The sequence below is a fragment of the Carassius auratus genome, chromosome 27 (assembly GCF_003368295.1).
Source record: "Carassius auratus strain Wakin chromosome 27, ASM336829v1, whole genome shotgun sequence".
In the NCBI taxonomy this organism is placed as follows: Eukaryota; Metazoa; Chordata; class Actinopteri; order Cypriniformes; family Cyprinidae; genus Carassius; species Carassius auratus.
Genome location: NC_039269.1, coordinates 28,150,860 through 28,162,598, shown reverse-complemented (window position 1 = coordinate 28,162,598; position 11,739 = coordinate 28,150,860). Strand labels below are relative to the sequence as shown.

General features: G+C 37.2%; 1 protein-coding gene across 1 annotated transcript; it reads left to right on the top strand.

Moving 5' to 3' along the window:
• The first annotated feature begins 5,958 nt into the window (after window positions 1-5,958).
• On the top strand, window positions 5,959-10,775 carry LOC113046121 (aquaporin-1-like). The gene is made up of 4 exons (XM_026207005.1): window positions 5,959-6,454; window positions 7,154-7,318; window positions 7,538-7,618; window positions 10,267-10,775. Exons 1-4 carry the CDS (start codon window positions 6,098-6,100, stop codon window positions 10,444-10,446), a joined length of 783 nt encoding a protein of 260 aa, XP_026062790.1. The 5' UTR covers window positions 5,959-6,097; the 3' UTR covers window positions 10,447-10,775.
• Window positions 10,776-11,739: the final 964 nt, after the last annotated feature.

The following is an 11,739-nucleotide window of genomic DNA, read 5'->3' as shown; positions in this document are numbered from 1 at the left end:
ACTTAAAAAAAATCTTTGATCTCAAAGCAAATGCCATCTATTATGGACTCTATTCAAGACATTCTAATATTTACTCTCAATATTTGACCAGATTATTGAATGTAAATATGACTAACAAATTACATCTTAACAATCTCTGTTGCGTGCTTTGCTCTTATCTCATCTACTTCACTCCAGCTTATCGTATGAGTAGGTTTGGTACTAACTGGTACATGCTTATATCTTCTCACTATGCCTGGATTTGTGCATGTGTGTTTTATGTCAGCCTTTTATGCATTCCAAGCACTGTGTGTGATCTGACTGTGTTTGCATGGCAAACATCATAGTAAAACGTTATCTTCCTTATCACATAAGCTGAGCGACAAAACTTGGTGCGTTCCTGTCTTGTTTCCAGACTTTTTTTTACATAGAAATTAAAGTAGTAATTTTTAACAGAAGTACACACACAAACCTTTCATAACAGAAATTCACTTTATTTATTTTTTTCAGTACATTTCCAATACAGTGCACTTACATTATTGATGACTGATTCAGCCCTTAGCAAGGAGTATATGAGTGTTTCTGGATATATGTTCTGTCACTATTTTTCAGCTGCTTTTTGCTGGAGGAGGAGTGTCTTTCTCTTAATTTTTTTTTTTTTAAGTGTTAAGTTGTGTTCAAGTGAGGCAACATGCTTAGTCAAATAATAGTTTGAATTGTTTTGTTTTTTCTAGAAACTTTGGTCACACTTTATTTACATTCCAATTACTATTAACTATGACTTTTACCTCAATAAATTCCTAATTTGCTGCTTATTAATAGTTAAGCCCCTTTCACACTGCCATTCCGGTAAATACACAGGTAAAGTGTTCCGGCAACTGTTCCCGGGTCGCTAGATTTTGCACTTTAACACTGCCAGTGATTACCCGGGATATGTGCGTGCACAACCCATAAAGATCCTGTAATGACACGTGACATCAGGGCATGATGCGTAATGTACGAGTTGAAAACGTTAGGCTCATTATACTTAAACTGACGCAAGCAAACGATCTCTGCGTCAGCACTGAAAGTGAGGAACTAACTGATCTCTGCTTCGTTACAGTTTGCGCATATTTTTTTCTTCCCGAACGTTGATCTTCCTTCAAAATAGCCGGTAAAAGAGTCGCGTGATAACGTGCGTCATCACTTTGACACGGCATTAGATCTGGCTTTTGTTCACACAGCGCTCGTCCCGGTTTGAACCCGGCAATGTTACTAGGTCCCCGACCCGGGTTCAATACCGGAATCAATCCCGGGACGTGTTTGCTTTCACACAGAAGTGAAAGCCGGACCCGGCAAATTGCCGGAACATTGCCGGGTCCGACATGCAGTGCGAAAGGGGCTTTAGTAATGTAGTTGGTTAGGTATGTTGTAGGATTAAGTGATCTAAAATATGGTCATGCAGAAAAAGACATTAACCCTTTCACTGCCCCTGAGTTTGGTTCTGAATGTGGAAGAAATGTGGAAGCCCTGAATGTGGAAGAAAAAGATGCATAACCAACTGAGAGAAATGCAGCTTTATGGGATTGTCAAAATAAAATTGCATGCATGTATGCAAACATCAGATAAATTTGTTCATGAGGGATAATGCATGTACAGTATGTCCTGTGATCTCAGACTAATGTCATGTTTTTAGTTGTTCAGTTTAACATTCTCAGAAGTCTTAACTGACATTATAATTAATTAATTTACTCTAACACAGTAGATATCATTAAAAAAATGCTGCAATAAACTAAAGGACAAAGAAAGGATTAATATGTAGGTAAATCTAGAGGTAAATCTGCTTTAAAAAGTATTTCATGTCCGAACACGGCCACGGTTGAGTTGCATTGAGAGACACCTTCAAACGACACGTTCATTGTTCTTTACATATTCTAAAGAAATGTGCCTGTCTACACATATAAAATAAATGAATTCAAAAGGATCACGTTAACTCGGACAAACAGTGTGTGTGAACACAAATTTCATGTGTTCTGTTTAAAGACTTTTGGCCTCATCGGCCTTCCATACCATCCATCGGTTTTAACTGCACTCAGTGTGAAAGGGCCTTAACGCTATTTATTTAGCAACTACTTGTCAACAATTTCTGCTAACCCTATAACAAGACACACCAATACTATAATACGAGTGCTGCTAGTTGACATACAGTGTATAGTTGTCAAAGCGTACTAAATGTGATTTCTTTATTACACCATTCAGTGCTCTGATATATTTTTTTTTTTCTTCACATCGTAAAAAGATGACTTGCATGTATATATAGTGATCTAACAGGCAAAGTGATTAATGGAACACAGCCAAGAGCCTCAAGTGTCTCTGATTGCTTGACATGAGATTTATGAAGAGTCTTTTGACTTCTGCCCTGTACAGTCCATTAAAGAGCCATTGCTCATCCTGCACATATTTCAGAGGGAGTGAGATGAGTTTTTACTGAGGTTTTCAGAACTCATGTTTGCTAATCAGTCCTTGCTCACAAAACCCACTCGGCTTAGTACACATCATTACTCAACATTATTATTTTTAACACTCTGAGAAATGTAAAATAATTGCAGATTGGTTAATGCTGATACAAGCTCCTTCAGCAGAACAGAAAGTACAAACCAAAAGCAAAGGGGAAAAAAAAACCATACACTGTCAACATCTGTGTACATTGAAAATAAATCAGTGATATCATTATATTTAAAAGCTATAATAATTCGCTTCATTAAAACGGTTTGAGTAGTTCGGACGTGTATTACTTCACTTAAAGGTGTCTGGTTTGCTCTGTCGAGTACCTACAAAACTATTTTAATCTTTTGTCAGCCTATTTACGCTTCCCGTATCTAAAAGGGCAACGCCGTGTGCCTCATGCAAGTTATCAGTATCAGTGTAAATACTGTAACTAGAGAAACAATTGAAAATATCTGTGAAAAGAGTATTTTAGAACTGAAAATAGGTCAAGAATTGTATTTCAGATAAGAAATGAACACAAGGGGTATTATGGTGTTAATATAGAATATAGAGTTAAATCTGCATAGAACAGAATCATATCTAAATCCCCAATTAATCCATTATTCAAATTCACAAGAACAGATAACCCTAAAATAAGATCATTTTAACACACGCCAAACAGTAATGAAAATAGTTTGAAAATAATTATGTGAATGCAGATAATGTGTGATTTATGATTGAGTCATATCTTTATTGGAGCCGGCCCTAGATCAACAGTTCTCTGTCAGACATATCTACAAAGCCAGGACTCTGTCAGTTGTTGGATTACATGTTTATCTTCTTCAGATCCTGATGTTCTCTGGTTATATAACCAAAGAGTGCCAGAATATGGCATTGTTTATATATATATATATATATATATATATATATATATATATATATATATATATATATATATATATATATATATATATATATATATTAGGGGTGTAACGATACGCGTATTCGTATTGAACCGTTCGGTACGAGGCTTTCGGTTCGGTACGCGGTACGCATTATGTACCGAACGGTTCGTTGGACTAATTAATTATATTTGGAAAATAAAAAAAAAATTGTGAAATATAATGATATGCGTTCAACAAGGTAGCCCAATAACCCAAACGACGTAACAGGCAACGCCCCTGACACCCCCGAAGAAGAAAAAAAAAACACCAGCCTATGTTTATGTTAGGCTACTCAAGTTAGGCGCTCGCTCACTCAGTACACGCTGAAGGCTCGTTGCAAAATGGCCAATGCGTTTAACAGACCACAAATAGAAGATCCTCCGATAACCAACAGGTCTGGTGTTTGGGTGCACTTTACCAAACGATCGGGGCATCCAAACAAGCACGGAAATCAAAATGGACTAGTACTGTACTGTGTCGGAATTTCCTGAGCAGTACGATAGACTACTATTAACAGGCCTGCACGTTATTAGATAGAAGAACTGTTATAAATAGAACGTATGCACGGGCAGTTTTGAAAACTCCACCTACTTTGCTCTTGCCATAGTGCAGCGCCAATCGCGTTGTATCTGAAGGGCAACGCTGAGTCCAGAGTCCAGTGCCGCGCATACTGCGTCCTGTGTGAAAGACCCTTGAGCCATTTTGCAACGAGTCTTCAGCGCGTACTGAGTGAGCGAGCGCCTTACTCTGTAGTGGAAAACGCAGGTTTTAAGAACATGCTTAATGTAATTGAGCCCCGTTACAATATTCCTTCACGAGCCCATTTCAGCCAGACCATAATTCCTGCTTTGTTTCAAAAAACATAATCCCTATAGAGAACTAATTGAGTAAAAACACACTCAATATAAAGAGTTATAGAGTTCCATATAAAAAGTTAAATCTTTGTATTTGTTCATAACTACTACAACAATATAACATTTTAAATTTTTTTTATAAGGAGCTGTTTTTGTTTTATACAGTATGCTGCTAAGAAAACACCATAAAAGATGGGTAAAGAATAGCTCCATCATTGTTCAATGTAAAAAAAAACAACAAAAAAAACATACATTGTTAGTTTTAATAAATATATATATTTTTTTAAATCAAGGAAATGTATCTGCCAATTTTTTTTTTGCTGTATCTAAAACGTACCGAACCGTACCGAACCGAACCGAGACACCAGTGAATCGTATCGAACCGAACCGTGAATTTTGTGAACCGTTACACCCCTAATATATATATATATTCAAAATGCAATATAAGCATCAGTTTAGAAATGCTGAATTAGCCAGCAGGAAATGTAAACACAAGTTCATGTGCTTTTAGAGAGATAAGGCACACACTAGTTCATTTACAGCAGGAGTCAGATAAATCCTCAAAGCACTGATAGCAGATGACCTTTAAAGACTTTATTTTTGGCTATATGAATCAGATATTCAATCAGTTTGAGTGTTGAGGTAGCATTAAAACAATATGTGAAAGAATGTGCATTACGTTTTACATTTTGGTGCCATTCCCAGCGGACACCTTGATGTCAATTTGATGTCAAATGTAAGTCAAGACTTGATCAAAGATGCTGTAACATCTTTTAAAATTCACTTTGGACTGCGATTTCTGCCAGTGGTAATTCTGTGGGAATAAGAAGTTAATTGGTTTAATTTATATGTTGGCCAATATGGTAAACATTCAGTTTAAATCAGATCAATATCACGTCAAGGTTTTTGGACATACATTTTGATGCCAATTAGTTGTCTTTTCAACATCAGTTGCCCACTGGGTTTACTTTGAAAAGCAAAGCACAAAATAAAGCTCATATGAAGTTAGCTCAGAGAAAAGATCTGGAAAATCAAATCTTTGCATACATCATTTGGTTTGAGGGGTTTTATGCAATGCAATGACATTCCTACATTATGAGTGTGACTTAAGAGTACAAATCATTTCTTGGGCTGTAGGTTGCTGTTACTTTATTGTCTGAGGTTAAGAGGGAGCTGTGTGTGTGTGTGTGTGTGTGTGTGTGTGTGTGTGTGTGTGTGTTCACTACCATGTTGTGAACTTAATGGGAACCCTCCTTTGCTGAAAAATTAATTAAGTACTTTTATTTTTCTGTTTGACTATTACAGACTGTTCAGCCAAATGTCTGGTCACAGAGTTCATTTATGTATCTCATAGTCCAGAAAGTTCAGAGTGTGCAGAACTATAATCTTGACAAATGGTGAAAACTTTGAAGTGCATGAACTAAAACATAAGTGTTGATTTGTGTAACATTTTAAGTACTACAAAGTTTCCGATCTTCGCTTTGATAAAATGATTCTAAAATGTGAAAAACAGTAACAGTCCACTAGTTTGTTCTCCAAGCTGGAACAGAATAAAAGTTTGGCTGTGTGCAGTGTTAAAATCAAACAGAGATCAGAGGTTAAATAAGGCGGGTTATGGACCTTATCTTCCAGACTTTAAGTGTGAATGAAATGAAGAAAAACTAAGTATTTCTCATTACTTTGCCTGCCTCTTCTCCTCTCTCTCACTCACTCTTTTTGCCCCCGTAGCTGAAACCCGCCCCCTGTTTCATTAGCAGGACCTGCCCTATAAATACTCTCTTTTGGCAGAGAAACTTACTCAGTGCCCTCAGAAACCCCTACATCACCACATCTGTGTGCCCAGAGCTGCCAGTCATGAAGGAGCTGAAGAGCAAGGCGTTCTGGAGGGCCGTTTTGGCCGAGTTGGTGGGTATGACCCTCTTCATCTTCCTCAGCATTACAGCTGCAGTTGGACAACCCAAAAAGAAAGAACCAGATCAGGAGGTCAAGGTGGCTCTTGCGTTTGGTTTGTCCATCGCCACTCTTGCTCAGAGCCTGGGTCACATCAGTGGAGCCCATCTGAATCCAGCTGTGACGCTGGGCTTGCTGGCCAGCTGCCAGATCAGCTTGCTGAAGGCTATGATGTACATCATCGCCCAGATGCTTGGTGCAACGCTGGCGAGCGGCATCATGGTTGGCATCACCGGTAGTGAAGCCCTGGGGCTAAATTCGGTGAGTACACTGATCTTCAGTATCTCTGCTAGACACCTGTCTCTGACTGCTCTGTTTACATGATTACATAAAACACTTAATATAGTTCCAATTCATTATTCATTCTAGTTTAAAATTTTTACACATTCCAATGAAACTCCAAAATATAATATTCTGTAATTAAATATACATTTTAAGTCTAGGAAATTTATTATTTGTTAAATTACAAAGTTAGTAGTTACAGTTACATATACAAATAAATAATATTTCTACACTGTTAAAAATATATTGAATCCACATTGGTTTTATGCAAGAACAAATCTAACAATTTTAAGCTTCAGATAACACACACGCACATATATATATATATATAAATGTAAAAATAAAAACGGATTCAGAATATGAATTAAACTATAACAGTTGCTCACTGATACTGAAGCAACACTGCTTAACATTTCAAGAAGAAGAAGAATTGTCATGTCATGGTATTGCTGAGTGACATCAGACAGCTGTCCTCTGTACTGAAAACATTTCTTACTTGCATAAATGTGCATTTACATTACTTTTCCTGCTTATATCTAACTGTATAAGTAATCAAAGGAGATTCATCTGCATTAAATGGATTTTAATGCTCAGGATGCATGCAAAGAAATGATTAGAAATACTGATTGTTGTTTGAATCTACACCACAACCAGACTAAATCAATGTTTTATTTACAGCTCAAGGATGATTTTTCTCCCGGTAAAGGTTTAGGTATTGAACTCTTCGCTACCTTCCAGCTAGTGCTGTGTGTCATAGCAACCACAGACAAAAGGAGGCGGGACGTGACAGGCTCCGCCCCCCTGGCCATTGGCCTCAGCGTTTGCTTGGGCCATCTGACAGCCGTGAGTAATCAGCATTCAGTCTTCTCCTTCTCCTGCTGCTGTCTCTTTCTGCATCAGCATTCATTACCATATGAATACATAAAGCAACATGACATTAAATAGAGTGATGTTTAAGTACGTAAATTAATTTCTGCTTTAAGAGAAATAATAATAAAGTATAACTGATTCAAAAATCTCTTGCTCAGTCACCCATGACTCCTTGTGTTTTGCTCTGTTTAGATCAGTTTCACTGGATGTGGGATCAATCCGGCTCGATCCTTCGGCCCTGCAGTGATTCTTCAAGATTTTACCAACCACTGGGTAAAGATACATATCTGTCTTCTCCTTAGAAAGTTAATAAATTATATCTAAAAATAATAGAGAAAGAATATATTAAATGTAAACCATCCAGGATCTTTTCAGAAGACAGAATCAGCTCATTTTGAACTTTTATAGTTAATGAGCAACACATATATTGTTTTAGATGATTGCCTAGTAAAGAATAATCAATAGTTAACTTAGTTAAATCATATTTGTGTATTGTATGCTAATAGTAACTAATAGTCACATGCAGAGACTTCTATTTAAAGAGACAGTTCATCCAAAAATGAACATACTCTCATTATTAACTCATCTATAAGTTGTTCCAAACCTGTATGGGTTTCTTTCTTCTGTTGAACATGATTATATTTTTAGGAATGTGAGTATCAAACATTTGGCGTGAAAAATGTTTTGGAAGTCAGTGGGGACCAGTAACTGTTTGGTTAACCAGATTCTTTAAAATATCTCTTTTTGTTTTCGGCAGATGAAAGAAAGTCGTAAATGATGACAGGAATTTCTTTTTTGGATGAACTGTCCCCTTAAGGTTCAGCTTTTCATCCTGTGAATGAATTGTTTGCTCACCTGCCATAGGGTGTTAAATAGTCATAATAAAAACGTATTTAAGATATTTATGAGATATTTGTACACAAAAACATCTTGAAGATAGTTAGAAGTTAGTGATATGAATAAATCCCTTACCTTAAGCATTTTTATATGGACATGAATGATACCACAAATTTTTCCTATTGAGAAGAAATGAGTTTTTAACATCACTGCATACTTACATAGGAAGAGGTCATATTTGGAGACCAGAAGACTTGGAGTGACCCCTAATTTGGGACAGTGAGCAAACCCAGAATACCCAACATTGGTGAAAAAAAAGATTAAAAAAGGTCCTCTTTTGAAATACTGTTGACTATAAGTATCTATCATTAGTAGACTGGCAGGCTAGGGTTAGTAAAGTTGATTAAGATTAGATTAAGTTGAAATGCACTTGCAAAGTTAACAGAATGTCTAAAGTGGACCAAAATGTGGTGCAGAAACAATTTTCACTCAGAAATTGCTAGTATGTTTCACAAACAATTACAAAGAAATGGCAAGTAAAGGCTGGCGTACACTGTGTGATTTTTACTGTCGTACGAGTTCGCATGCGATTTTTTTCAATCGTGTGGAAATCGCGTATGCTCTTATGGTCGCGGCTCGTATCATTTGTGATGAATTACGAGCCGAGCAGAGTGGCTTAAGGCGGGCATACACTGTGTGATTTCCGCAAAGGTACCAACTCACACTGTACGAGTAGATCGCATTTGATTCTCACGATTTTTATGCGCTCACTGTACGGTCCGATCGTCGAGTTGCGATTTGACTACTCACACTATACGTGGGGAATCAACCGAATCAACACGTATGATCAGAACCCGGAGGTTTGTGGCTGTTTCAGAATAAACATGCTTTCCCGGAATAAACGCACTGCTTTGGTGATATGCGCAATTCTGTGTGCTGAAACGTCCAAAAAAGAAAAAAAGGCTTCGGCTAGACACGCAGGTGGCTCGGAAGACGTGGCCTATACAGTTTATCCATTTGGCAATGCGAACTCAAGGTAAGCAGGCGTTTTCTTCCCTCTTTTATTTTTATTTTTCTTTGCCATAACTCCACAAGTTTTCCCTCCATCACTTCAGTCCACACTACACGCCGTGTCACCATGGTTTCGTTTTTGGTTTCGCACATGTGCAGTGAGGGAAACGCGGAAAATCGGTTTTCGGCCCTGATTCAATGGTGCAATACCTCACAAGAGGCGACCAAATTTTCTGACATGTCAGAAATCCATCCGACCAACCGATTGCCGGTCAGGAGAGGTTAATCGCCTCTCGTTTCACCTTGTACACTGCATGAACACTGCACGACAAACGACACACGAAAATGCTGAAAATCGTCCAGACCCGAAAAAGAGTTGCACGAGTCAGAATTCGGCTCAAAATCGGATGAAAATCGCACAGTGTATGCCCGGCCTTACGAGCACTTCCCTACTTCCCGATCATTTTTAAACATGTCTAAAAAGTTTGTGAGCTATCAGTTTGAATTCATGACATGTGTGCGGTTGAACGAGTCGATTTGTTGATTTATCTGAAGTTGACCAATCATGAACTAGGAAAACCACAGAAGAAGACGAAGACGGCATCGCCAAGGCGAATGTGGACTATTGACCAGGAGGATAAACTCGCTGAAGTCTGACAGGAACAGCAAGCTCTGTATGATGTTTCTAGCAACGTGTACCATGCTATTTGGTGTGCGTAGACATACGATCTTCCGACCATCCGAATTCACAGCGTGTACGCCCGCGTTTACATGTTTAAATGAATAAAATTTGAAGTAGAAAAACTTATTCCAGTAAAATTGAATTAGTAAAACATACTTTAATAAACTGTAGACTCAAAAAACATGTTTTATAGTAGCAACTGACCACATGAACTATCAAAAAAACAGAAAAGCTTTGCATTTTTAGCAAAAGTAAGCACCCTCAGGAATGTTTTATATGATATTATAACAGATATATATATAGATATTATATAGATCCCACACACAAACACAAAGAGACTTTTGAATATTTTTGAATTTGTTGTTTGAAATGATTTCTCTGTTGTTTCCAGGTCTATTGGGTAGGCCCTATGTGTGGAGGTGTGGCAGCTGCGCTGGTCTATGACTTCCTGCTCTTCCCTAAACTGGACGACTTCCCCAACCGTGTGAGGGTGCTGATGTCCGGCCAGGACACAGACTACGAACTCAATGGTACTGATGTTCCTCGTGCTGTCGAGATGTCAGCAAAGTGATATGATACTCTTGAGTATTTAGTGTATGATATTCATCAAGACCAAAAAACATCTGTAAATATACCTGTTTATCCATCAGGGAAAGCATTCATTTTAATTGACTACATGACGTGTGGAATCGCAAGTGTAAAACAATGTTCAAAGAGACATTTGCCATTTTTTATTGACTGATTAGAGTTTTGTATTATTGTTTGTACTCTTATTTAGCGAATCAGTATTTACCTCAGGAAATTTATACAGTTTTCTCTGTTTTTTCCCTTAAACACTTTTTTCACTTTGTATTGTGTTGTGTCCACTATGATATTGTTTTTTTATTTTTTTTATTAAACGTCAGAATGTTTAATCCTAAAGTGTTTTTCTTCAAATTACAAAAAATGTATTCCAAGACAAAAGGATTCAATATTAGCTGATGTTTTTAAGATGCTCATAAACAAGGGTTTGCCATCACATATCAAATCCAATTAATTTTTTATGAATCCATAATAAAGGAGTTACTTTGGAAGGTATATTCATAAAATTTTACAAAACCTGCTTTGTATTTAAATGTTGACGACAGCCATTTAATCCACTGGTGGTGAATTAAACATTTCCAGATTGTCAAATACGGCATAAACAGAAATAAATGAAGACTTGAGCTACAACTTAACTAAACTTTAAATATGAACATGAACCATGATTTTGACAGTTGACAGTTGTTAAACTCAAACACAAGGGACTAGGGAAATAAGAGGGCTATAAATACTAGTGCTAATTAGGGTAGCGAGGCACAAATGAGAAAAAGCAGGAAATCACAGAAGGGAAACAGGAACTACAACTTCAAACTAAAAGACTAGATAACAAGACAAGAGCACAAAAGACACAGAAGCCTGACAGCAATATTTCACTTTTCAAAGATGCCATATGGCCCTTAAGCTTTCTGTAGTCTAATGCTGTGTTCGAAATGCCAAAGGCCTACTATCATACTACTCTTACTATTTCTGCAATATCTTGTATTTATGCTGTGTAAAGTGTGCAAATTTTCTGTATGCATCAAATATCATCAAATACCAGAATCTACTAAATATAACTCAAGTACACTGAAATCAGTACAGAAGCTGTGTTCAGAATGGCATATTACCACACAACTCCTACTATATTGCTGCGTTTATACTGTGAATAGTAAGAGAATGTTCAGTATGCATGGAATGCACGGATTATCTGATGCATTTGTTGAAATCTGATGTATGCATCTGAAGACACTGCATGGGATACTGCAATGCGCTCCATGTAATGTTTCATCTTCAAACGCATGAG

What these genes read in the sequence shown, in the direction of transcription:
- LOC113046121 (XM_026207005.1), top strand. Translation starts at nt 6,098, where the DNA reads ATGAAGGAGCTGAAGAGCAAGGCGTTCTGGAGGGCCGTTTTGGCCGAG. An exon ending in AAGCCCTGGGGCTAAATTCG is followed by an intron (nt 6,455 to 7,153) that starts GTGAGTACACTG and finishes TTTTATTTACAG; the next exon opens with CTCAAGGATGATTTTTCTCC. An exon ending in GCTTGGGCCATCTGACAGCC is followed by an intron (nt 7,319 to 7,537) that starts GTGAGTAATCAG and finishes TGCTCTGTTTAG; the next exon opens with ATCAGTTTCACTGGATGTGG.